General features: G+C 39.4%; 1 protein-coding gene across 2 annotated transcripts; it reads right to left on the bottom strand.

Annotated features, from left to right (window-relative positions):
* Positions 1 to 9104: 9104 nt before the first annotated feature.
* snx33 (sorting nexin 33) lies at positions 9105 to 26394 on the bottom strand. Of its 2 annotated transcripts, XM_062421140.1 has the most exons (3): positions 25231 to 26394; positions 24966 to 25023; positions 9105 to 9683 (listed from the first exon to the last, which is right to left on the bottom strand). In XM_062421140.1, exons 1-3 carry the CDS (start codon positions 26392 to 26394, stop codon positions 9430 to 9432), a joined length of 1476 nt encoding a protein of 491 aa, XP_062277124.1. In that variant the 3' UTR covers positions 9105 to 9429. The 2 variants fall into 2 exon arrangements, with proteins under 2 accessions (XP_062277124.1, XP_062277122.1); XM_062421138.1 differs by having other exon boundaries at positions 24966 to 26394.
* Positions 26395 to 27794: the final 1400 nt, after the last annotated feature.

The following is a 27794-nucleotide window of genomic DNA, read 5'->3' as shown; positions in this document are numbered from 1 at the left end:
CTGGCATTCATGTGTGTATGATGCCAAACATTAGCATGTTAACATTGTTTTTGTAAGCTAGCAGCACAACAGCAAACAGCATGCTGACTTTAGCATATAGCTTAAAGCATTGCTGAGCCAATAAAAGTACTTTGCAAGCTAGAGGGGGTGAGTGGTTTATACTAAAAGCATGGATTTTGGATGGGACATCACTTTCAACCCAGGTTGGCACATGTATGGGATCCTGCAGAAAACCTTCAGGTTGCAGGGTATGATCTGAAGTTTCTACAAGTTCAAATCTTTTCTTCTACTATGAGTCACAAGTATGTTAGAACTACTTCTTAGTGTACTTTTCTCCTTGCATTTTCATTTGCTGAAGCTTTTTACTGTGTAAATCAATGGTGCATTAATGTGTAAACAGTCCAGCACAATTTACATTTTCTTACATTTGCATTTAAATACAAAAAAAAATGTAAATATGATAAACTGCATTACCAACACATTCTTAAGTTGTAAATAGTGTATTACACTAATTAAGACACTAAATGGCTTGAAGATACTGCCCAGAAACAGTCAACGCATGAATTTTTAACAACATTTCAACATACTAATATTTCATTTTCCACTACTGCTATGCACATGTCTAGAAAAAGCAGCAGAATGTATAGCTTGCCAGTGTGAAGAAACACAAATGAAAGGTTTATGACAATACAGATGTGCTTAGATAAGAATTACCAGCACTGCAGCTTGAATGAGAACACACTCAATTAGAGACTGTGGTCCGGATATACCAGCAGCATTTTGTGTCCTGGCAGAATTGTTTACAGGTTTTGTATTTTCTTTTATCTAAGCCTAAGCTGTCCTCTTTATTTTACTAGAAACCCCTACAATTTCCACAGCTACCTCGAGTCTGACTCGCTCCCTATCTAAAGGATTTTCACAACAGCTTAACTTCTGGATAAACAAGTCTTTGCCATGTGACATCCTGAAAGCACTCAGCAGAGGAACTATTCACATGCAACACTTGTATTACCTGTCCAGACCTGTGGCAAGGAAAATATTTCATCATTTTGAAGCACCGGCAGGCACATATGTAACATTTTCAGACATGTAGGATTAATGTGTCATGAGAGTAAACCAAAAGCATAGGGATTACATTGTGTGGTATGTTCTCAGCATTTGAAATGCTCTCTAATTTGACAAGACCAGGGCACCTGACGTAATGATTATCTGTCTTATAAAACCAAAAACCAGTCGAAGGAATTTGTCACACCCTGTATTCTGGGCATACTGCCTCAAAGGCTTTGTTCTGTGGTTTAGGACCATTATCACAAATAGAACATGAAAATGACTTATGTATCTGATAGATAATGTGGGTTTCCTATCTGTTATCTGCTGAACTGCTCCAGGTTGCCTCTGCTCTTTGGTTTTTCATTTTGACAAAGAAAAGAAAGAGAAAGAGTGTTCTACAAAACAAATTGATGAGTCAGTGTTCGAATGCCTGAGTGTAGCGTGCAGCAGTTAGAACAGCAAATAGATATTCGCAATACATCCTGTTCTGTCTGTTCTCTCCACTGATGTCATCCAGCTGGGACAGCCATACTGAGGCAGATGAGGCCTGATTAATTTGTCCGAAGGCCCATTACCAAAAATTCCACCAGCAAAAACTTTTTGTTGGGACTTTCCGGAAGAATGTGGAAGTTCTTTGGGTCCAACCCACTGGAATGTCCTTTCTCATAGCCAGACAACGTATTACACCAGCCTGGTTCAGGATCAGTATATGGCATAAATAGCATGTGCTGGTTCTGTATAAGAGAAGAAATGGTAATATACGTCCACCAATGGATGCTTATATCCAAGGTGACCCCCAGGAGCATCAGAGAAAACCTTCATTTGTGATTGTGTAGCTAGTGGAGATGTGACCTTTATCCTCAAAATGTCAGTACCTTTGATATACACAGAACACATGGAAGTGTACTTAGATTAGAGTTTTAATCATACAAACATTTGTCTAAGGCAGAATTACATTGTGTGCAGCTAAATTACACTGACACTGCCAAGGTTAAAGTCCCATTTGGTTTCTCCCAAATGGTAACTAACACAGCTTGAGGCAAGCCAGTGTGGAAGTACTTTAAAGTGAAATGCTATTGATTGCTGCTAGATGCAGACTCCAAAAATCCCTGGCTCCAACTGACTCCCATTCAGAGAGTGTCAATTTCTCTCTAGAAATATTAAGTCAAGAATCTTTTCCAACAATTCATTATTATAAGATTTGAAGACTTATAGTAGGCTTTCATGTCTGCCATGTGGGTGTTGATATTATATTTAAGTAAGTTTAATGCTACTTTAAGATAACTGTGCTGCTAAAGTAGCAAACAGTAGCCCAAAAGTATGCACCACTCAGTGTTCCCAGAAAGCTAGCATTTGCTTCAGTAGCAGGGCATGTTTCCAGAGCATTAAAGGCAACACCCCACACTCCTTATTTGTAAGTTCCTGTCTCCTAACAGAAGAAATAGCATGCCATAAGATGCAAGTCTGGGCTTTAAACCAGCTTCAATGCAAGCCAATGGGTGACATCACTTGCATCCTTGCTATGTCCATACAGCCTATCATTTTATCATGACCAAGCATGTTTTAACATTTACTGTAGGACACTACTGTGAAAGTGTCCACTGCATTGTATAGTTATTGGCATGAACTCCTATGTGAAATACCTCAAGCAACCTGAAATGTACTTTTCTGATGGGTCTGGGCCAGTAAGAAACATCTGGAACCAGTCAGTCTGAAGTCTGAGTCACCCCTTCTTATCAAAGTGTGAGTGGAGGACAATGAGACCCGGAGGTCAGACAGAGAGAGACAGAAGACACAGATAGACACAGAATAGTTTACATTAGTGTTAGTATATATTTAGTGTTTATTTTAGTGTACAGCATATGGATAATTGGTGAACCAAGGCTGCACAGAGTTTCAAAACAAAACACTACTCAGCTCTTCAGTGAACGTGTCATCATCAGCTTCAAATAGATTTTTCCTCTGTATAATCCTCGTTGTCATCTATAAATAAATTAGCTGACAACTATTAGCTGACATGTCAAACCACAATTTATGTAGTTTAGAAGTTATACTTCTGTACACTGTGTACTGTTTGTCTTCCAGAGATTTGATTCGGGATGAGCAATGAATGTTGAAGCTAAAAAGAAATATGACTCATCATCTGCTGAGACATTTGTTTCCTGCACACATGCTTCATTTTACAGTAGTTTATAAATAAATGCTTACATTTTCTGGAGCAGATTTAAACTGGCCTCTCAAAGTGATATGTTTTTGTTTTATTGGCATTCACTAAAATCCACAGTAGCTGTTGAGCAGTAGCAGCTGACCAACAGTCATATTTCCACCAAGAGGACCTGTGATGAATCTAACAAGCCACAACTAGAGGCATAAAACAAGAATTAAAACAAAATTCTGTTTTTGTCCTTTGATCTATTTTAATTTTATCCTGAAACACTTTTATCACTTTAGGCTTATAAAAATCATTCAAATGAATCAATCTGAGAGGAAAATTGCACAACTCACATCTACACAAAGGCCACACAACCTGTGTTTAACGGTCACAAGAAGATAGAAGATATTTTTTCATTTTAAAAGGCTACAAAGCTGAAAGGTCAGGAGTCATATTTGTATTCCTATATCCACATAAACTGCAAGTGCAAAAAGTCTTGACCTTATAGATTGCTCTTCTTTGGTAATTCAGTGAAGAGACAATAATTACCCTCCAGTGACATCCACTGCCATGATTCCCCTCCCAAACTTACTCAATGAAGCCACAAATCTGGTTTGAATGTTGGCTTTTGGCATTGCTGTGACGTTGGCCCCTGCAGCCAGCAGGAGGAGACGGGGGAGGGATTACCAGACCTACCCTGTGTGTGTGTGTGTGTGTGTGTGTGTGTGTGTGTGTGTGTGTGTGTTGATTTGACCATCTGTTGCCTATGTTTCCCTCAGATGCTCGAGGGGGACGATGCTATAATCCTCTACACCGTGGAGGTCAAGTCCATGTCAGTTCAGTAGTGAGACAACAATCCTGTTTGATCACCCAAACAAGTGACAGCAACAACAACATCTTAATTCGATTATATGGTAGTACTCTGCAGTACACAGTACATGCAGCCCATATACATCAAAGTAGAGTTACTATGCGTGGGAAATTTGAGATTAAAGCTTGGCATTGTGACATGTTTAAAGAAGAAGTCATGTGTAATTCATGTCTGCAGTCTAACAGTTGATGGAGACAGATGTGCTGCTGCTGCTGGGACCGAAACACATTTGTTGCAGTGCTTTGGAGCTCAGACTGATTTTTCATTAAGGGAAACAAATGAGGACTCTGGGTACGTCGTGTCCTCTGAGGTATCCTGTAGAGGAGCTGGAGGTGCACTTTTCCTCCCCAGACTATGCAGACATGAAACTGCTCCTTTCCTTCACTCAGCATTGTTTTTTTTAATAGACATCTGCTGGCACTTTGGGCTGTAACGGTTTTACCATGTGCCCCTGCAGCAGCATTGCAGACCTGAAAGAAATCCACACTTTTCCCATTAGATGAGCCAAGTGATTTTCTTTGTAAGCTCAAAGAAATCAAAGAAGTTAAGAATGTGCTAAGTAATGTAAATGTAAATGGTTTGCAACATGACACGCAAGCATGACAAGACCAGGAGCAATAGGTATGTTACCCAGTGATAACTCAACGGCTGCTCTGCTTCCAAACATTTTGTGTTTTTATTATACAACTTCCATTTTTGCACCACGCTGGAGCCGTTTCAACAACTGTTCCCTTCTCCTGGAAAAGACGTAGTTAGCTCATCCAGGCTTCAGCTGTGTCCGATGGAAAAATTCTAAAAGAAGGCAAAGTTGACTGGTTTTCATCTCCCCCACTTCCTCGCTCACACAGAGTGGGCTGCTTTGGAGAAGTGCACTGTTAGCCTTACTTTGGCAATACCTCCAGGTTTTAGAACTTTTTCCAAGGTGTCATTTTACAGCCATTGAGGTCTTTTTGCTTCACTAATAGTAGAAGTGTGTGGCAGACAAACTTAATTGGTAAAATAATACTTTCTGTGAATTTGTTTTCACTGCTCTAATTAGTGCAGTATTTTATACTTCAAATTACGATTTTCATTCCTATGTCAATCTTGGGTTTCTAAATGAACTTAGTGACATCTCCTCCTGGCATATATCACAAAGATGACATCATGCCGCCGCTCAAGTTGCATACCAAAACCTGAGAGTCTGAAACGTTAATATCAGACCCAGGCACTGGGTTCAAATAGAAACATCTGGCTTTTAAGTTAAAAAGATTGCAAGTCATTGAATGTATCTCTCACGTATACTTATATGTTTTATCCCTGTCAGACCTCACTCTTCTTTAGCATTTAATCACAATGTGTCACTAATTAGTTAAACCATTTAAATCACCTGTTGGTAAGGTGGCACAGAAGAGGGAATTCCATATATTAAGGTGTATGCCAACACCTCATTCACTTTAACAACAGAGCTGTTGATCTGAGTTATCCAAATGAAATGTTTGCTTCCGAAACATCTGGAACCCATTTAAGGGAAAAGCCTGGATTTCACCTCAGCATATTGCACTAGACTACAGTTTGGCATTTATCAGTTGTCTCCAAGAATCAAACTGGCAACAGAGCCTCAGTCGTATCGGGGAAACTTTCAATAAAATGTCCTATAAGTATGGGTGTAAACTTAATCAAAAAGTGTGTAGTGATTGTTATGTGGAGGGTTTTCCCCCAAGATCCTTGCAGCTGAGGAACATGTGTCCTGGCTTTTAGACAAAGCTTACAACATATGTGTCTCCTAATTTTAAAGAGCTCTTCTTTATCTACATTCATGCCACTCACTTCTTCAGTCGGTCTAATTTTCTGAGCCAAAAATTCAATTGTGAACATATGTAAGGAGGGAGACAATGGGCAACTGTAGGCTAAATAATTCAGATAAAGTTGTATTTACATAAACCTTTGCTGTTGGTGACATAAAAATCATCTTTGTCATGGTAATTATTAATTTTGGGAAATGTTTTAATAACTTAATATGATAAGTCCATTCTAGTCAGTTGAAGGATTTTTCTGCATCCAACGAATCAGTGTCACATCTTATTTTTGCCTATTGGTAAATTGAAAAAAATGTTTTTATAAAGAGTAGTTTCACAGCTGTGCTATTGGCACTGAGAGGCTTTGATATAATTGCTAACTTGAGTATGCAAACATGATCGCAATGACTAAACTTGCATGCTTATGTTTAGCTGGTGTAATGTTTACCATGGGTTTCAATCTTAGTTTTAGCCTGTTGGCATGCTAACAATTGCTAATTAGCACTAAACACAAAGAGGAAGATAATGGGAATGTCATTACATTTGCAGGGATTTAGTGTTTTTGACCTGATGACGGTGTTAGATAAAAAGTTAAAGGTACACAAAAGTTACTAGTTTATCCTTTAACTTTGAATCAAATTAAAGAGTACTGTAATTATCTTTTCATTTATTTTGGTGGTGTCACTGAGCCAATGTGTTTACATGTACACTGGAATTTGTAACACAGTTCCCAGCTACCCTTTATTTGGATATATTAAGCACAAACTGTTTGTATGTGTCATCACATCTTGCTCATAAATATCCTGACGAGACGAACATAGTGGATACACTGGATGCACGCTTCAGTGTCCCAGTTTCACGTCAGTGTTTGTGTTTTTCAAATCGTGATAGAGACTTTTCTGGGTTATTGTAAATAAAATATGACGCTCACATTTTCCAACTATAATGACGAATACTTAAGTGATCCAGATAGTGTGTGTGTGAAAACAAACTCATACTGCTGCTGTATTGTAGTGTTACTTGATTTCTGAGTGATATTTCAGACACACAAATCCACAAAGATGACAAAGTCAGACAGCGATCACCATCATTTTTATTAAATTTTTATGTCCCCTTCCCTTAAATCAAGTGACAAATTACTCACTGACAACCACCATCTGTTATTTCAGAGACCGAAACCAAATTATAAAGTTCCTGCAACTCTCCAGGTCACACATCCATGTTAAAAACAGTCACCTGTGTGAAATGCCTTACATTTAACTCATCATGCAGCTTTGAAACATGAGAGTAAAGTGTCATTATGAAACCTGTTTGGCGCAGCAAGCACTTTGAATGGATTTTTACTCTTCCTTTTGCACCTTGCATTATGCCCAGAATCTGTCTTTGCCTTTGGTGTCCTTTATAGTTTCTTTGTGGAATGTTTTTTTAAAGTCTTTCCAAATGCTGTCTGCACATTTTCCTCAGAGTAGAACAGATTCAATTACAAAACCAGAGAGCAAATTCAATTCACTACAACCAAACTGAGTAGAAAAAAAAGGAAGCCCAGTAGAAAATATCTGACTTCTTTGGTCTTGGAGAAATGGCAAGTGCAAATGCTGACAGAAAAAAAAGAGCTTAAGTATGAAAAGCCAAAGGTTTGTTCAAAAATAAACAAACAAAAACAACACCACATTGAGACAGCAAAGAGTTAAAAGGCTGCAGATGTGGAGTGAACAGTACCAGTAACTGAGACAACACTCATCTGAGTCACACACAAACACACACACAGTCCATTTGTTTACTGAGAAACGTGGACTCTGAATCAGCACTCCTTTGTTTTGAGAGAACCATAATAAGGCTCTGACTTGAAACAGGCTGAAATTCAAAAACACCAGGCAGCGATTTCACAACATTAATTTTCATTTCAGTTTTTTTTCATCCACACCCAGGTAAACCAACTGAGAGATCAAACCCTCTTCCATCCCAGTGAAGAATCAGTGTCTCACAGCTAGGAACTGCTTGAAGAAAAAAGCATGTTGAGCTCACAAAAACATTCCCTACACTTCTTGAGGTAATGCTTATAATTGCAACGCAGGCTCCACATAAACCTCTAAGGTCGTCACGACGCTAAAGATAGTCTCGTCAAACCTCAAAGTTGCCATGAAATTGTCCTCTAGTTTAACAGGATGAGTAATGTTACTGGAACAACTCATTTTGTAATAAAGGCTGAGAAGAGTGACTTAAATCCACAATTCAGTCTCTATTCAATGTGGAAAAATGAGTACACAAGGATGTAAATGTAAAAGGAGTATGGATTATTGAGTTATTACAGCTATGGTATAGAGACAGCCTGACTGATATAAAGTAGTTTTCTTTGTGCATGACTATGTGGTTTAAAAATACTAGACAAATAATATAAAAAACGTTGTTTTTTTGACCCAGCCTACATAAAAAGACAAAAACTCTGATATTAGGAAGTCAAGTAAGTGATCTAATATAAACATTGAAATGCCAAGTTGATATTGTGCCTCACACAAACAGTTAATACCCTATTTTTCCTATGAACCTGCTGCTACATATAAAGATGCAAATTTTGGTTTTCCACCGTGGAAAAGGGAATTGATCAGCACAGTAGTTGACTCATTTCACTCGCTCACCCACACATTAACACAACCACATACACTCTTTGAACCACGAGTATATAAAAACGTGTGCAAACTTGTCTTTTAACACAACTCATTCCAACAATTTGCTCTGTAAAAAAAGCCACGCTACAGACAAACGTCCTTTTCAATATATCTCATCAGAATGCCTCGGATCCTTTAAGGCACAATGAAACTGAACGACATTCAGTATCAGTGAGTCCTCCACATGGTGCAAAGTTTAGTCAGTGTTTCACCTGAGCAGATCAAGCCTTCAACATGAAGAGGCGGTGGTGACAGTTCTCTTTACTATGCTGTGTATGGTGCGCTTTTTGGACACAACCTTTTCACGTTTCACTTTTCACAAGTAAAAACGTTTCACTTTGATTAAAAAAAAAAAATCTAAAAGATCTGGAATGTTTCTTTGATGTTGTTAAATAAACCAGAATTTTTTTTTTCTTTCCATTTTGGAAGTATGTTGAATCAGTCCCTGGAGGAGCCAAAGTGCATGATGTTGGAGAGAAGGGGACATTTTCATAACAGAACCCGTTTCATGGCTTTAATGTGTAACACTATAGAACAATCAACTATAGAAATCGCTATGAATTTGAAACCTATACTCTCATTTTAATGTTACAAAACGCCTTAAATTATGTAAAATAAACAATATGCTGTGACACTGCCTATGACGTGATGTATATTTTAGAAATAAAAAGGTACAGTAGGTCTTTAAAATAACAAGAAACGCCTCTTTGAATCCATCAAAGTGAAAGAATGACTGGCTTTGAATGTCCTTCCAGTAACTGCTGCTTCATTTATCTGCAAGTCTTTTCAAACTGAACCAAACAGGACCAATACAAAACGCCTTGAGTAAAGAGTCAAGCCACTGGCCGTCCTTCCTTTGTCTTGTGTGTGTATGGTTTTTGGCATCTTGCACCAGGCAGCGGTTTGGTGTCTTTACAGACAGTCGTACATGCGCAGGGTGCGCTCCAGTTGCTGGACAACACGCTGGTAAAAGGCTATCTGCTCCTTGAGGTAGGCCTGCATCGTGTCTTTGAAGTCCACCTCTCGCTGCTGATGGAAGTAGCTCATCTCTGCCTGTAGGGCGAACCCGACCGTCCTGCAGCGTTTCCTAATGCCGTCAGCCTCGTCCTGGTCCATCTTCCCTTCGTCAGTCATCCGCTGGCTCTCCTTCACCTTGGCGAAGGCACCTAGGTTAAAAAAAAAAAAAGTGAATTATTCTAAAAACAGAGTGCTTAAGGTTTATGGTAAATTGTGTTAGTACACGATTTATTGCAACAGAACTCTGGTTGGAAGCTACACTGACAGATTAAGGGTCAGTTTACTCAAATGACCCAAAACCTCTTTGGTGCAGTATGCAGTCATGTGGACAGTTTTGGCTTTTTCAGTTTTTCTGTCTCTGAGGTTTCTGCCTCCACCCAAATACAACAAAAATGTATCACGTACCACTTGGAATGTGGCCATACATAGTTTCACTTTTATTTTCTTGTATGTGTCTTAAGATTTCTGCTTCAACCCCAGTAGATAAAACAGGAAAGAATTTTTATTTGTGCTCAGTACATTGAAAAATCTAACAGCTACACGTCTTTCCTTCAACAGTGTCCACAGAGCTCACAGTTAATTGGTTCCACTGGAACTGCTTTCTACCAAAAAAAATCTATTCAACCCTATTTTTACATTAGCCTAAATTCAACCATAAAACTCTGCACTGTTACTCACTAGAGCTAGGTGAGAAATGTTTCTTCTTTTTTTTTTTTTTTTTTAAATAATTTGGGCGAACTGAGCCTTTATTTTAATAAATCCACTCAACATGTACTATTTTAAACTAATGTGAAACTTGTAAAGTACCTCCTAATATGTGCTTGTGACAAAAGGATCATAAAAAACCCACAAAACTAAAGTTAAATGCAGTCAGATTTTCACTGCTGTTTGAGTGTGTCTGTATTCCTGTATGTTGTGCTATATGAAAAAAAAAGTTAAATGCCAGTATCTTCACAGTGGCGCTTAGCAGTAAAGACTAACATCGTAACTTTTCCCCAGAAGTTAACTACTGTAAAGCTGTACGCTTTAGCAGGGAACACACCACACAATCACTTTTTGTTCCATTGCATACCGAACGTCTAGTTTCAGTGTGATGAGAAGTTGTAACCACATTTACCCAGACGACCATGACGTCACTTTCCAAGGGGCAGAAAAATACTGAAGCAGCCCAATGGCACAGAGCCATGCTGCATTTCCCATCAGATTAGCAAGTCTGTCTCAATCACATCCGACCTAAACCCAAAACCAGTCTGAACGCAGATTTTAGTCGGACATTGTGTAGATAATTTAGCTCTCCGGACTAGTCCAGACTAGCTAGGTGCTCAGCCTTTAATGTGGCTGCGGCAGTGTACAGGTCTTATCCGTTAACTGTATCTGTGAGTTCATGCCGTCCTGGATTTCATATGGAATTACTGGCAGAAGTCTGGGAAAGCATGAACAGCACTTTCAGTCTGTTCCAGTGAAGAGGCGTGTGGACCGAAGTCTGTGTCTCTGACCTACATTCATGTATTCTGTTTTCCACATGAGAGGAGAATGTGCATCACCAGATAGCATGTCTGTGGGACATAAAGGAAAGAGGCTTGTGGTTGTATGTGAATGAAAGAGAGAGAGGGAGAGAGAGAGAGAGTGTGTTTGTGTGTGTATAGAAAGAGGGATGCAAAATCTCATCACAAAGAGATCTGGAATCTGAAATCTGCTAACCTATTGCAAAACTACACTATTAAAGTTGCAAAATATAAGTGTAAAAAAGTAAAAATGTGACAAACGTAAAAAAACACAGCTGTTTAGGTTTCCTTCTATTCTAAAAACCCAACTCCTCTCTCAACATTTTTCGATCAGCAAAAAGCTTGATGTGCTCTTTCTTGCAGCTACAATTCCTCTCTAATTTGACACAAAACTATTCCATTAAAACTGCAAAATCCAAGCAACAAAAAGAACTGTGCGAGAATAAAGAGCAAAGAGGTGTAGTTTTACCATGTATTCAACAAACCACTTTAGGTTTTTATGCCTCCTTTTTTCCTCTGGCTAACAAATGCTCTATGATACATGGCCAATGGTCTGGAAAGTTACCAGATTTGTTTATCTTACCCAACCAGACCGGCTACCGCATGTTTCATGGCTGGAGCCGAAGAAATAATTTAACTATTTCACATGTGACAGCTTGATGGGTCTGTGCTGTGGTAAATATTCTGTAGGGGATTAAGAAGGAGTGGGCGGTGAAAGTGGGAGGAGAGGAGGGGAAAGTAAAGGGGGGGGGGAAAGGACAACAGTGTGCCGGAGAGCTGAGAACAGACAGAAAGTGAAGGCTCTACAGTCCAGTACGTGTGAGTATGAGACAGACAGAAAAAGAATGAGGACGGTTGAGATTAACTATGACCACAATCCTCTGGGCGACTGAACTCAGGCATCTGCTAAATTCCCTATTCCCATAGCCCCCACCCCCCTGGGTGGGGAGGTGCCGTCCTGAGGTCACTGAAGGACTAAATCAGGAAGTGTTTGACATTTGAAGTGCTTCTTTAAGATAGTAGGACTTGTTTAGTGTATAGGTTGCTTGTATTTATATATCAGTGTTACTGACATTTCCCTATACCTTATGGTTGAGTTCAAACTAAACATTAACAAGATCCAAATATTACCACACAGCATTTTTGATGAAAAAAATGTATATTGTACTTAGTTTTTATCTGGGATCGTGCTTCCAGTCACAGCTCATTAAATTAACCTTCCTGTTTAATGATGCCTCAACTTCCTGTTTAAGTGGAGGCATCATTTAACTAGAGTGGATCCTCTTCTGTTGAAACTAGTTTATGTAAATCTGCTGACCCCTACAGTGTGTTTACAATCTTTCAAAATAACATAACATTGGCTGAGACTCAACAGTCTGGCTATATACTATAATGAATGTCTTTAAGAAGTCCTATGTAGAATCACTCAATTAATCAGGGTTGGTAATAAGCTGAAACAACTGTCAAAATGTCTTTATATTGCATTAATAACACTCATGTTTTATGAGGGCTGTTTACTGAATAATGAGGCCTCTCAACTTGTACTTGTTACCATATTTATATTTTAAAAACAAAGACATTGAGAAACTTATTTGGGATGAACTGAGATGACCCTTCATTACAAATCAAGATATGCTGATGTCTTTTTTTTTATGAATGCGAGACATTGCTTATTGCTTCACAATCCTCTCAATGTGTGCAAGTGTGTGGGAGTGAAACATTACTGGACTAATATGTCAAAGTGTAGCCGCTAGTATGAAATGACTTCACTGCTTCAGTGCAAACCACAAAACACACAACACCACCCATTTTTCCTTTAAGACCTGGCAAAATTTCTCTCTCATAAGTAAAAAGAAAACATATTTGGCAGGTGATGACATTACAAGTTAAAATCTGAGATAATGTGCGGTGGGTTGGTGAACTGTCTGACTGAAAGAGCCATTACTCATGTAAAGTAGAATACAGTTTTTAAAAAAAAATGTTTTTAAGTTTTAATGTCAAAATACTGACTAGAAAAGGTGGTGTACTGTTCAATTTCAAATTTGCAAATGAAGAATTACTCATCAGTGTAAAATACTGTACAATAAATAAATCTCTGAATTTTCTTCAGAGACTTAAAACACACAAAGAACTCTCACAACGTTAGATTAGTGGATCCTACATTGAGGAAGAATGAGGCTTGTCACTACAAAACAGTGAACATTAGTCAAGAGCTCTGATGTGTGTTTGTGTGTCTGCGTGTGTGCGCAGAGGGGCTGACGTCTGTATCAAGCACCACATTGAACTGAAGAGATATTTGTTCTCTGTTGGTTTTAAATAACAAAGAAAAAAGCACCTCAGAATACTGCAACATAGTAATGCTACGAAAGATGTGCACTCTCTTAGGTGAGTCCCTGTCACGTCACACCACAATGTTTAACAGCAAAATAAACTGTGCATGCTTGAAGTGTGGGAACATAGGGATTATTAAGACCGCTTGATACAGTGGCACCACCAAGCGTCACTTACCACAGCCTGAAGCCAAAGCAGAAGTATCTTAAAGTGCAATGCCACCCACGGTCTTGTTGATGCTGACTCTAACTGACTCCCATTCAAAAAGTGCCAACCAATCATCTTTTTCAACAAGTCCTTATGATCTCAATCACTAAATACAGGCCCTCTAATAAGTGTGCTGGTGTTCATTTTGGAAATTATTACTCCTACTACTATAAAGATTATAAGGCTTAAGACACCCACTTCTGCTGTTGATTGACAGCTGTGATTGACAATAGGCTCACCTGCTGCTCTCCCTGGCTCCATACTTGCACTGAGTGGGACTACTGTAAGTTAATTGTTTAGTTTGTTACTTAATCACACTTGAAGCACCTGTTTGCACAATTTAGCTAAAGTAGTTAACATTAGATCAATAAGTGAGTACCCCAGTAAGCTAGCATTAGCTTCAGGCTGACGTAGAGGGGCATTTTTCCAGAGCATGAAAGGCAACATCCTGAAATCATTATCTGAAAGTTTCTGGCTCCAAATAGAAAATATGGCACTGACTATAAGCAGCAAATCTGGCCTTCAAACTGGCTCCAGTGAAAAGCAATGGGTCATGTCACACCTCACTATGCACCATTGTGCTTTGCTGCCTATTTATCCCAGGAGCCATATGCATAAACACTATAATGTGTTTGCAGACACTTCATTCAAGTGAATAAGCACGCTCTTTGAATAGAGTATCCAGCTCCTATAATACATCCACAGCGACTACCAGCTGGGCTAGTTGATGAACCACTGCAGCTAGTGAGCTAACAGCTCCAACACAAACAAGTCAGGGACATGCTAGCGCTAGTCAATCAGCTCTCCAAGCTTCTTTCTTTCTTTCTTTCTACTGTGCCATTTTGCAACCCCTTCTGGAATTCTGTCCCTGGGATTGTACATCATTCATTATCTCTGAGTAAGCTGTTAGCTCGGTCTAATGGGACAATAAGTTCACACATTTTATTAAAAAGATATACTTGGACCATTGACTCATGACTCTGCAAACTATTCCTAATGTGTGAAGCAGTTCATACTCTGACAAAGGAGTTAAATATAAGTGGATGGAAAAGCTAATTAGCTACAATAGCATAATTTTGATTTTGAACTCTGCTTCTCTGTTCTGTCAAAGGTGAACTTTTAAATGTTGGTTTGAAAGGTCTAGCTTGATGGAGCACAGGAAAGGAAAGGAAAGGAAAGGAAAAACAACTGTGTAGGAGAGCTGAAAGCAGAGGAAAGGGAAGCTAGATTAGAGAAGAGGAGATGAGAAAAGAGAGGAGAAGAGAAGAGAAGAGAAGAGAAGAGAAGAGAAGAGAAGAGAAGAGAAGAGAAGAGAAGAGAAGAGAAGAGAAGAGAAGAGAAGAGAAGAGAAGAGAAGAGAAGAGAAGAGAAGAACAGAGGAACTGAGACATTGCTTCAAGAATGCATGACAGGGTCAAAAGGACTCTTTCAGTGTTTAAAGTGGGTCTTAAAAGCCTTGAGGATACACAAACATGAAAAAACCCCACTGCTGAGTAAGCTAACAGTAATAGTGTTTACAGGAACCAATCAGATACACAGATAAAAAACAGAACTGGAGTTTTTGTCCTGAGATGGAATGTGCTCACAACTGATTTTAGTCATCTCAAATATCCTTTATCCATTTATATTCTAGCCAAATTTTGACTCTCACTGGCTATGGGACACTAAATATTTCCAATTCTTTGTTTTTTTCATTACTTCAGAAATGAAGAATGTTCAAAACAGAACCACCCCTCCCTCTCTAGCCTGCACGGAGAATTAGTTACCAGAAATGCTTAATCTGTGACTTCCTCTGTACTCTCTACCTTCCTTTGTGCACATCCAACATTTTGCCATGACTTTAATCAACTGCTATGCACAGAAATAAGAAGAACTGCCTGCTCAAATCGAAGCTCTTAATTAAAGCAATGCAAAGAGATGTTCGACAGATGTTATTTATTTCACGTGTAGAGAGAATCCGATCTAAAACTGATTTATATTTCGTGTTTCCGCAGATGGAGTAATAAATCCACGCCTGTGTTAGACATGCTGATGTCATGGTATGTTTGTTTAAGGATATGCTAAGCACTGATCTCGAAGGAAAGTGTAATTCATTACCACTGCTAATAGCTACATTTTCATCTCAAAGAATTCCTCAGGGGAGGGATTTATTTCATCCATCCACAGCTAAGGTTTCCATAATCTGCATGAAAACAAACACTCACTTTGAAATCAAAAGTGGAACTTGACATGTAGAAAAAATATTTGGGATTTCCAGCTGCCATCTGGAACAAAATGAACTGGCTTTATTACAAGTTTTAACGTAGGTTTTTCAAAGTCAGCCAACAATCTCACAACTTTCAGAAATGTTTAAAAAAAAGTCAGTTGTCATCACAAATACCATAAAATAAATTACCTTTGTCAACAGTCACTGTGATATCATAATTCCTTTATGTAGTCAGATTTAGTTTCTTTAAACTTTTTGAGATATACACCATCTCTTGAAATTTCAAGGCTCTGTTTGTTATCGTGATGGTAAATCAATTTACAACGTTGGTTATGCAACAGATGTTTCCATGAAAAAAATGAAGAGGTTTGGATGATCAGAATTGTACTTTTCCATTGTCTCAACCTTTAAAGATTGTGTGGCAATGGTCGCACATCAACATCATGACGCCAGGAAAGGGACCAGAGAGTGTTGGTGTCTCCATACCAACTCCAAGCATCGTGTTAGTGTTACCAAGGCTGCAGCTACAGTTGGCCGCCAGAGCATTTCTGGCCGTTAAAGCTTCATTTTTGCAGTGGGAGTGAAAAGATGAAGAAACTAATGAGACAAATACTATCTTTTAATTTAACACGTGTATGTAGCAAGACTGAAACAGAATAAGTGTAAGTTTTAGCTGCACTGGAGGTAGAAATCATATTTGCTCAATGGAAAGAGCCAAGAAAACAATTTATCTGTGAGCTAACTGGTGAACCTGATGCCAAAGAATGAATTGATCCAAACATAAACAAATGCAGATGGGAATGACCTCTATTTTCCATTTATTCATGGTACTGCGATCTGGTCAGGGTTGTGAGGGGCTCGAATCACAGCTTGAGTTAGAGGTATGTAAACACTGGACAGGTTGCCAATCTATGACAGGGTTATAATAACAAATATACAGACAAACACATTGTACTTTCAGAGTTTTCCAATGAAAGGGGCACTCCAGCCATTTAGCGTTGCACTCCCACAAAGTTGGGAACACTGCAAGAGGCATATTTTTAGAAAATGGTCAACACTTTGGCAGCAGAAGCCAAGATATTTTTATAGATCAAGAAAAAATACTGGATCTTACAAGGGGACATTCCCTGCCTGTAAATGATCGATTTTTAAACTCTGCACCCGCAGTTTGTACTGCCAGCTTTCTGTAAAAACTTAGGGTCTCAGGGAACAGGCAGAGGTTACTCTGATGGCATGAGTTATCTCCACTAAAGTTATCAGACTTTAGAAATAAAGTCTGCAACAAACTGTATCACAACACTGAAATGTTATCAATATATAAAGCTGAATGAAGTGTTAGCTTGTTAGCAGACTGTTGCCTAATTTACACCTCCAGCAGACATAGAGCTGCTGTACATTACAGTTTGAAGTCAGCAGTTTGAGCCCTATATTTACATCTGTTGTGGTTTCTGGTGAGAGTGAACCAAAAACTGTAAAGTTGCGGGTTGTAAAACCAAAACAATGACCTGAAAGAAACTAAAACTTCTGCAACTAAGAACTGCAGAGTCTGGTGATAATTGTTTGTGGATTCATCACTACACATTACACACTATAATTTAATCATTTTTTTGTATAAAATATCCATTAGTGTAGTCTTTTGAAGAGGCACTGAAAATACAATCTAGAAAATCTAGTTTGAGTAAAGAGTTTGAAGGCTTATCAGATGTGAAAACACTTCGCCTCAACTTCATAGACAGAATTTTATGTGTCTTAGGTTCTCCTAGTGACGAATGTTTTATCCTGTCTTGTTGATTGAGAGGTAACGAGTAATATCAAACAGCCATTAAAACACTTGATTGGCTAATACAGTGTATACTGACTATGATGATAACCCCTCTTATTTGCCAGAGCTGGTGCTCATATGTCTAGTTTGAACTTGTGAAGCCAACTAGGTAAAGTAGCTTGTGATTTTCTGTTTTTCTTATTGCCAACAAAGCTCATGTGCAGAGCCAGAGCTCTAGTATAGACTTCTGTTGTTGTCGAAAGACTATTTAAAACACACCAGTGACAAGTTCCTTCACCACAAAGACTATAGTCATGGTAGTTTGTTAAGCAATGGCTCCAAAGACTCACATTTTCAGTCTCAGGAGAGTACTTCCATGTACAGCAGACGTCACTGCGCATGCACAGGAACGCTGTTCTGTTTACACAGCTTGTTGGGCAACATATCACAACCTCTTGACTTTGTACAACAGCATAGAATTGTAAATAACTTTAGTATAAAGTCAAGAGGTTGTGATAGCACGACTAATGGTGCAGCAATGTGGCTCCATGACGTGTTTTTAATCTTTTTTGGACAACGTTGGAGGTCTATGGCACAGAGGAATAAGATATATCAGGCTTTGGATACACAACTTGTAGGAAGGTCAATTTATTGTTGGTGTGCTCTGCACATTAGACTCGTTGACAGAATCAGCCGTAACCATTAAACTCTACTTTAACAGAAGGCACAGTTGATGGTGGTGTTGTTTGACATTAGACTGAAATGGTTTTTATCTAATTACCATTTAAAGATAGTTATGTGAATGGATGAGAATATTTTTAAAAATCACGGAATATTCATGGTGCTAGTCCTCATGATATTGGCTGCCTCCTCTCTTACCTTGCACCTTTTTTCCCCTAATAGAACCAAATCTGTGGTTCTTTGAGGGGAGGAGGGAGGCGGTGGCATTGGTGGTTAAGACTGAGTTCCTGGAGACATCTGTAATCTCCTTTAGTGTGAAACAGCAGTGCAGTGGGCCAACATAGACAGGAATGCACAAGCACGTGGATAGACAGTGAGTGTGAAGACGAAGACCTAGCATTTCAAGATTTATGGGTTTGCAAACAGGAGAGAGAGAAAACATTTGCTCTCCATGGTCACCAGAGTCAGTAAAGGGGACTGTAGCCAACAAAATAACATACAATCAACATTCAAAAGGTGCTGTAACTGGGCCACTGCATGCCTCTGAAACCCAAGCCTGGTTTCATGGATTGAGGTTTGTCTACCTGCTGACAATGCAGTATTTTCTTGTGTGTTGCAAGCAGTGTATGGAATGTTAATTCGTAACATGTTTGTGAGACCATATTAAACACATCATGTGGTCCAGTCAGCATTTTGAAAAACATAACAATACTGAGAACTATATGGACAAAACATATAGAGACATTCATGTGTGCATGCAGGCAAAGTCCCAAAGTTGTAATGGGAGATCATGGTGGCATTTGGTGCACACATTTCCTCAGACTGGCAGCAGAATATCTTTTCCTTAAAACTGATAGTCTGCATGTGGATTTGTAATGTGTTGCCATATGGAGGAAAACTAACCTCTTGTCCAGATTAGAAGTCTGACTGGCAAACTGGAGGCGTACCAGGGAAGCTAGGTCATTCTTAATTTGAATAATGCTCTGTGAATCACTGTAGGTTCTATCCCAGCAACAGCGCACGGGAGGAAAAGACACACAACACTCTTTCTTATGAGGCTTTTTCCTATCTTTACTCGAGAATGTGTTCTTTCAATTTGAGAGCACGATTTATTGATTTCGGTGTCAAATTGTGTCATTCTTTCCATCAAAACCCTGCTCTTGTACTCAAATAGCTCCTGCTTGCTCTTAGATTTATTCTGTATGCTTTCACTCCAATGTATTGTTTCTTGCACAGATTTCCAGCACTCCAGTTTCAACCCTTCTTGTGCCCTTCTTGTGCTCATGAAACATCTGCTATCAGATTTCTGCTCTGCTCTCAGATGTTTTGTGCGACAACCCTGTCAAAACCCCAAACCAACAGAATGCCAGGTGTAGTGTTGAACAATTAAACGATCAATGCCTCTTTCTAGATATGTCCACTTTACTTGCAGACTAAAATTAGCATCATCACAGTTAACCATAGACTTTAAATACACCGTGCTAACCAAGCTAGCAGTTAGCAGTAGGGTCATTTCCACCTTCTCGTACAAATACGGGGACATCTGGCTCCGAAAAAGATGGCATCAAAGCATCAAAGATAACGATGGTCAAATCCAAGATGGCGATGGTCAAGACACGAAACTTGTGGTTTCAAAACGACAGTTAACAACCCAATGGGTGACATCACATTGACTCTGTTGTTTTAAAAATATATATTCTATTGTCTGTGTTTACTTGAATTACAAAATCTGAACATGGAATCAATACGTCATGCTCTCAAAATGAAAGACCACACTGAATAAAGATAGGAAACAAGCCCCACAATTTCTATGTTTTATAGCAGTAAAATAAAACATTAAAATGAAACAGCAAAGGTCTGCTGCAGTTTAATTTTAAAAATGCACTAAAGATTACCACAGCACATCTGTCTTTTACTTTAGTTTTATGTAATTTATAACCTTGTGCTCCGGCATTCTTAAGTGAAAGTTAAAAGTTAAGTGTGGCCCTTTCTAACAATCCCACAAAAATAAATTCATATTTTTTGGTTTGCCCACAAAAATGTAAGTCTTTGTTGCCTTACTTTCCTCAACATGTCATTCTGAGAACAAAGGTGACGCAGATGCTTCAATACCTCAGGTTTCCTCTTGCACAACATGAGATCAGATACCTAGATACCTACAAAAGGACTAGGTTGGTTTCTCTCTATTGTGCTCTCTTTTGTATGAAATCAAAGCTTCAGCTGAGATTAGTGCCACAGTTGTTGCCAGGTACAAGATCTACAGAACGTGATATCTGCGTTCATCACAGAATGGTCAATGCCCTTTGACAGTCAATGTAATCTAATTTCGAGATAACATATTTATTTTGTGAGACTAGACTGACCAACACTGCTCAATTTATGATTATGTACAATAACTCAAAATAAATTCTAATCATTCAAGAGGAGACAACACAAATACCAGGATTACCAACAAATTAGTAATTGTAACAGGCAGTGAGGTTGCAGTAGAGTAGCTCATTTCTGCACTCACACAAAAGCCTCAGAGGCTCTTTATTCTGTAACAATGCAATACAATTAACCCTTCAGATCAAGATTTTCAATTGTATTTCAAATGAGATAAGGGTCTAACTATGGGAGTAGTTTTGGCAGAGGTTCAAAGCAGTGCACTCTTAGAAGTCCAAGCCTAAGGACTGGACTAGATTTACTCCACTATTGAAACCAGGGCAGCTGCACAGACAGACTTTGACAGTTCTGATATGGGTGTCTTGGGGGGGAAACAGCAGGGAAATAGATGAAAAGAATCAGACAGACATGACGGGTATAACAAAACAGAGGTAGAGCATTCGCGATAGACTCATTTTCTAATTGAGTAACAGCAGAGTCCAAAAGGAAAGAGACTCAAAAATCACTCTGACATTACCCAAAACCTTCTCCTCCCTTGATCCCTTTTATCAAGGCCACATGCACTCGTTGCCTAACACCACATCTCAAAGACATTCCTGCAGTTCACAGGCTCGCCAGGACCACAGTTAAAAGCCAGCTCCTATAGACCTCAGTGAAGAGGAGAGTCAGGCAGGAAAGAAGCAATGAGGAGGAGGAGGAGGAGGAGGAGGAGGAGGAGGACAGCACCGGAAAAGGTTGACCTCAGTTCTGTGTGTTCTACGTGTTGCCACAGCTGTATCTGGTTCAGCAGAACACAAGTCACATCAAGGAAAGTTATCTGGACCGACAGGGAAGACTCAGCAGAGGGAAAAGGTCTCTGCCTGCACAAAAACATTGCTGCTCAACCTCCTCATGTACAGTATTTGTTGTCTCTTTGCTAGGTTCTGTACAGATTCCCAAATTAAACTGTTTTCATAAAGTGCTAAATTTATTACATGTCATCTCAAGAACTTAACCTCATCTAAAATAGCCTGAACATGGCAAAATAATAATTTAATCAAGAACTATAAGATATAATAGTAAGTTGACCAAAGGGCATTCAACGCCAACTTTCAGTACAACAGTTTTCAGTACTCAGTGGTACAGACATATTATAGTTAGAACTTAAAATGACCAAGTCAATGAATGAATGCCAACTTTCAGGCAAATGTTGGTGTTCACTTTATACCCCATTTTTGCTAATAAACGGAAATGCAAGAATAGAGTATAGCTAAGCTGCAAAAGCAAAACTATGTGGAGCATTGTATGATGTGTAAAAGTATGCTGAAAACATTTACTTTTAGCATAATTTTAGCTCAAAAGTTTGGCCTTTTACACAGGACATACCTGATCAATTTATGCTCAGCATCAATTCCACAGAGAAAATTATTCCAAAAAATCTAAATACTGCATTATTTATATTTTTCACAAGATCTTTTTGGCTTTATGCACCCAGGTTCTGAGATATCCACTTCTGTCAACCAAATAATAGGATGGGAAGGGATTCTCCTCTTTGGTCCGCCATGTTTTGAGAGTCTCATTTCAGAGGTGGATATCTCCAAACTTCTGCATACGTAACTAAACCTATCTGCATGTCCTGTAATCTCTAGGGCTGAGTAATAAAATCTGCTGCATTTTTTTGTAATGGGGTGGTTTGACCCATTAATATCATTCAGATGTTGCATTTATTCCAGGGTGGAGTGAATTTTCGCAAATAATCTTTGTGATAATGAGTGCCAGCTGTTTTGAAGAGATAATATCATTTGCCAGCAACATAATTTCTTCACTGGTAGCTGCCCTTTCCTTCCTCCTGAACTAACTCCAATCAACACATGTGGTTATTTGTTTGTGGGTTGACACAGAATACCAATGTGCCAGTGCTCTGACTGTCTTGGACAAAAACTTAACATGGTAAACAGGAAATGACGCCTGAGATGCAGATCTTACCAGAACTAATATTTTACCATGTGGTTTATGAAAATCAGCTGTCAAACACAACTGTGACAGCATATTCAAATCAGGTATGCCACAGTGACAGGACAATGGCATGCTTTATGATTTGAAGCCAACAAAGTTACTGATTAAACATCATGATACCACATAAGAGTAAAGCATGTCATTGATTCCAGTGGCAGAACAAGTACAACATTTTCCAGTAAATGCCCAGAGCATCACCTGCTTCTGTGGGTATTTACACTCAAGTCATTCACAGCTGTGAGCACTGATTATTACAAACAGGATGAACCACTTCTTGGAAATCTATGCACTAAAGAAACATCTCCTGACTTGTGATGTGTATGTGTGAAAGGTACTACTCTTAGATTTCAGATAGAAAAGTGGTGGTGATTGCTGAGCCCACATAGGGATGCAAATTTCCTTGATCAATAGACGGTCACCTCAACAATCAACGGCTGAATAATTGTGTATGAAATATATTAAATATTTTCCATAATATTACTTTTTATCCACTGATGCGGCCTGTGTTCAAAACATGTATTATTATTATCATCATTATTATTATGACGATGATGATGATGATGATGATGATGATGATGAATAACACAAACTAACAATTTAATTTAAAATTGTTGAGCTCCAACTCCCATCTAACATGACACACCAGATGGTTTGTTATACAGAACCATCTGAGAAGTTGTCCATGGAAACTACTCGGAAAAGGGCAAACACTATCAGTCTGTCTGTCTGTCTGTCTGTCTGTCTGTCTGTCTGTCTGTCTATCTGTCTGTCTATCACCATCTATCACTGTCTTACCTTGTGAGAGAGCAGGATTCACGAGGCTGACTGATGGTGGTTAACACACAAGTACATAACTTAAAGCCTGACAAGATGGATTCTCGTGTGATCTTGCGAATCCAGCTATCGCTATTTAATAATTTTTGAATATCATTTTGTTGTTGTAGACTGGTGTACAACAGTAAAGTATTAGACACAGCAAACAATGCTGCACAACCTAAAGGCTTCCTCGGAGGACATAAATCAGATCACACTAGATGTGTTACACATATCTAACAATTAAAAGAAGTGTGACTAGGAAGTCATTTACATTTAGGGCAGCAACAACAGCACTTTATCTGATGTAAATAATAGTTGAATTGGGCAGTGGTATTAATATCAATATGTATTGATCAAACAACCACAGAAATAAGTGTTACCTACAGAAACCTTACTCATGAGAAACTTTGGAAAAAAAAGACAGATGTCATTGAGCTGGAAAGTTAACTGCTGATGAAAATAGATATAAAAACACAAGGATCTGAAGGAGTACTTCCTTGTCTGTTCTTGTGAAACTGCAATCAGCTCTGATTCCCTCAAATCTGAGCAGGAATTTGACTATTAACAGGTTCAAATGGTAATGGTTATACAAATGGGGAAAACACTTAAGAAATTAAGAAAGATTGTGAAGGCAACCTGATAACCTGCCACTTATTCTGACTGACTGTTCCATACACTACTCCTTGCCAATGTTACTCAAGTTTCACTGTAACATCATGGCTGTTGGTTGTAATATTACACTAGAACAAAGCTCTATATCCCATTTGTCTCATTAAAGTTTTGAACAGAGCCCAGAGGAATTTAAGGTCAACAACATTAAATACATCCGTTACATGTGAGTTTTCTGTGTGTGTCTGGGTAGATGGGGGTCACGGAGGTGGAGCAAATAACCTCAGATGCTGCAGGCAAACACGCTGACCTAATATCCAAGACTGACACATAAATAAAGCCAACATGATGTTTCATTCTGGGTTTCAAAAGGTGTGTGACTATAGAGAGGGGAGCTGATGGGAGGGGAGACGCTGGAAGCAAAGCTCGACCTAATATGTCATCCATAACAAAATAATGAGCACAGAACACAAACGAAGCGTGATAACAGTTTCTATTAGCAGACATGTTGTATTTTAGTATGGTATGACTGATTGGCTTAGGCTTTTGCTACACTTTCCAATAGAGTTGCTGTTGTCACAGCTGTAGGATGCTACAGCACCTGTTCAACATCCTGATACAGAGTTTCAGACATTTGTGGTTGTTTCAGTATTTAGGTTTAATTAAAACTTGGGGAAACTAGAGGAGTATTCTTCTTTTAGCATAATAGCTTCTATATTCTGCCTGAGGGTTAAATATGGAGAACCAACTTTACATGAATATGAATGGAGCTGTGGGAATGAAAAATCGTGGAAGATTGCATCTGAACATCTGTGTTAACTATGAATGTTATCATAATTATAATGTTTTATTATTTTATTCCACTTTACTGGAGTTTGCATGCATAAAGACATGAGAGAAAATGCTGAAACACTGAAACTACTGAGTTCATTACCTTTTTGTAGATGAATAATGTCTGGGAAGTTGGCGAGCAGGCCTTGGTAGAGAGACAGCTTGTCCAGCATATGGAAGAGGTCATACTTAGGTTGCTCTGCAAACATCTCTCCAATGTTCTCATAGGTGCGGCCAGTATGGGAGATGGCGTTGTTGAGGGTATCTGAGCAATGGGGAGGGTCCAGCATGAATGCCTGGCTAATAGACTGGAAGGCATTTCCCAGCCGCTGGAACTCCTTCCTGAATCCACCAAGATGTTTACGCACCAGCTCCGAGGCAACATGTGTCAGCTGCATGACACTGTCGTCCATTTTCTTAGCAAAGGCCTTGAAGGTGTCCACTCTCTCCTCTACATCCTGAAGGTCCTGGTGCTCGTTAGGGATCTGGAGGGTCAGCATGAAATGGGCACCCACCATCTCATCCTTCTCAGCTCGTCTCTTGCCCAGCTTCCATTGTTTGTCATCAGCACACATCAGAAAGTGCTCAAAACCTTCATACTGGGAAAGGACAGGGTGACTGGTCATGTGGTTCATCCACAGTATCAGTCGTCTCTTCCGCTTCTCAATAAAGTCTTCCTCAAATCGCCCCGTGGCCTGCTTCTCAGGCAGGTGAGGCACGGAGATCACAGTGAACTTGTGCAGTAGGCGGTTGTACAGCCAGTCAAAGTGTTTGTAGCGCCTGTAGACAGGGCGCCCTGTGTGGCTCGGTGTGACCCGGTACGAAATGTACGTCTTGATGCCTTTGAACTTTGTCTGTTTTGTGGGGTCTTCAATGGAGCAGGAGAAAGGCTGTGGGCTCTCCTTCCATCGGGGCCCTTGGGGACCCATGTCAATGGTGTATGATTCAGCTATCTTTGCCATCATGGGTACATCACCCAGCACAAAGGCTTCTACCCCTGATCGGACAAAGCTGGAGAAGCGGTTCAAGTTCCTGCCCACCATACTGCCTTTCCTGGAGCTGGAGATGCTGTCTTGTCTCTCCATGTGCGGTTTGGCCCGGTAGTGTATATTAGGGTTGTTGGACAGTGGGCTCTGATTGGAATGTCCATTTGCACCAGGGCTCCTACTGTGGTCATCATCCACCACTGTGGACCTGTCGTCCCAGTCATCCCAGTCATCGTCGTCGTCGTCATAGTAACTCTGTTGCATGTGAAGAGTGGTGTTTGGAGTTGAAGGGAAATAGGAGGAGTCATTTCCTAAAGAGCCTGCTGGACTGATGGAGCAGTCAGTCACGTTAGAGTTTGAACGAGTGCGAATAACTTCCACATAGGATGCAGGGAAGAGACCCCTCTCCCCTCGACTGTTCTCCCCCTGAAACCAGCCGTCCACTGAGTTCTCATCAAAGATAACCAGTTCCTCATTCTCTTGAATGCTGATCTCCTCTTTGTTTTCACTTTGAAAAGTATAAATGGCTTTGGCTTTCACTGACATCTTGATACTTCAGTGGGTCCTCAACTAGAAACTTCTACATGCACACAGTGCTTAGACTGTACTGGTGCTACTGTCTTGATGCATGCTGTTTTGGAAACATTTGACACTAACTCACTGTAATATTTAAACTCTTCTCAAATTACATGGCAGCTGTTGGATCAGGTGTGCAAAAGCACAAGATAGCTGATTAAAATTTCATTAACTGATACTCAATTAACACAGGACCAGTCAACAGTTACATAAGACTACTATTTACATCCGCCAAAACAATCTAAATGTCCAAAAATACACCTACTGGGACCACAGGCATCCTCAGCCCATTGAGGGCATCGCTCTATTGTCTTAATAACTATTTCAATTTAAAGTTTTAACTGTATCTTTAGGATAAAAATGTTTTATAACACATGAACTCCTTCTTAACTGAATAAGACTGTATCTCCGATCACATCACAAACACAACAGGTTTAAAAACAAACTGGTTTCACCAAAGAGCTCCTGCAAAAGCACCGACGGTGGTTTTAATCCCCAAAACCTGGACAGCAACCTCGCGTTGTTCGTTTAAGGGACACTTGTTTCTCAGCCTAGAAATGATCCTTGGTGAAAATATCTCCAAGACAAAGTGGCCTGGCGTGAAGAAAGGCAGAGGGATGAGTAATGGTATCCCTGTGCATTTTGAGCCTGCTCCGCATTCCCTCAGACAGAAACTTGCTGCGTTTTCCTTGTAAACAGGTTCCTGGGCATCTTCAGTCGACCCTTCAAATGAAACAAAGAGCGGAATCAGCAACCAAACAATCTCCGTCTACTGAGTATCAACACACATCACGGGCCGGTGTTGTTTCTTAGGGTTTATTCCTATGCGCGCTGCAACAAAGTAACTCTTTCCATGACGTTAGGCTTGGACAATTGAAGGCAAGTTCGCCTTTTTTTCATCAGCTCCTTTATATTCTTTCAAAGGGGAGAAACTGGCTCAATACCGCCCCCAACAGGAGGAACAGAGTATGACCTACAACACAACATCCAGAGGATACTTGATGAAATCAGGCTTTAAGTTATGATAATGAGGAATAAAGTACGTAGGAATGATAATAAAGTTAATAATAAAGGCCCTTACTATTATTAAGTATCATTTTTTTTTTTTAAATGTTATGGTAAACTCATGGTATTAGTACTAGTAGTGGTATGTATTGTTGGCTTTGGCTTCCTATACATTTGCACAATCTTTTTTTTTTCTTTATGAAACCCACCATTATATTCTTATATTTACCTATTTCACATTCTGAAATCAAATATCTCTCAACCACAAGATGTTCATGAAGATGTTCGTGTTTAAGATACAATTTAGCTTTTATAGCACCATTTCATACAAAAGTATACAACACAGAGTCAGAGGAAAGTTCAAT

This window comes from Scomber scombrus, chromosome 6 (assembly GCF_963691925.1).
Source record: "Scomber scombrus chromosome 6, fScoSco1.1, whole genome shotgun sequence".
NCBI classification, from domain to species: Eukaryota; Metazoa; Chordata; class Actinopteri; order Scombriformes; family Scombridae; genus Scomber; species Scomber scombrus.
This window is presented reverse-complemented; position numbering and strand designations above follow the sequence as displayed.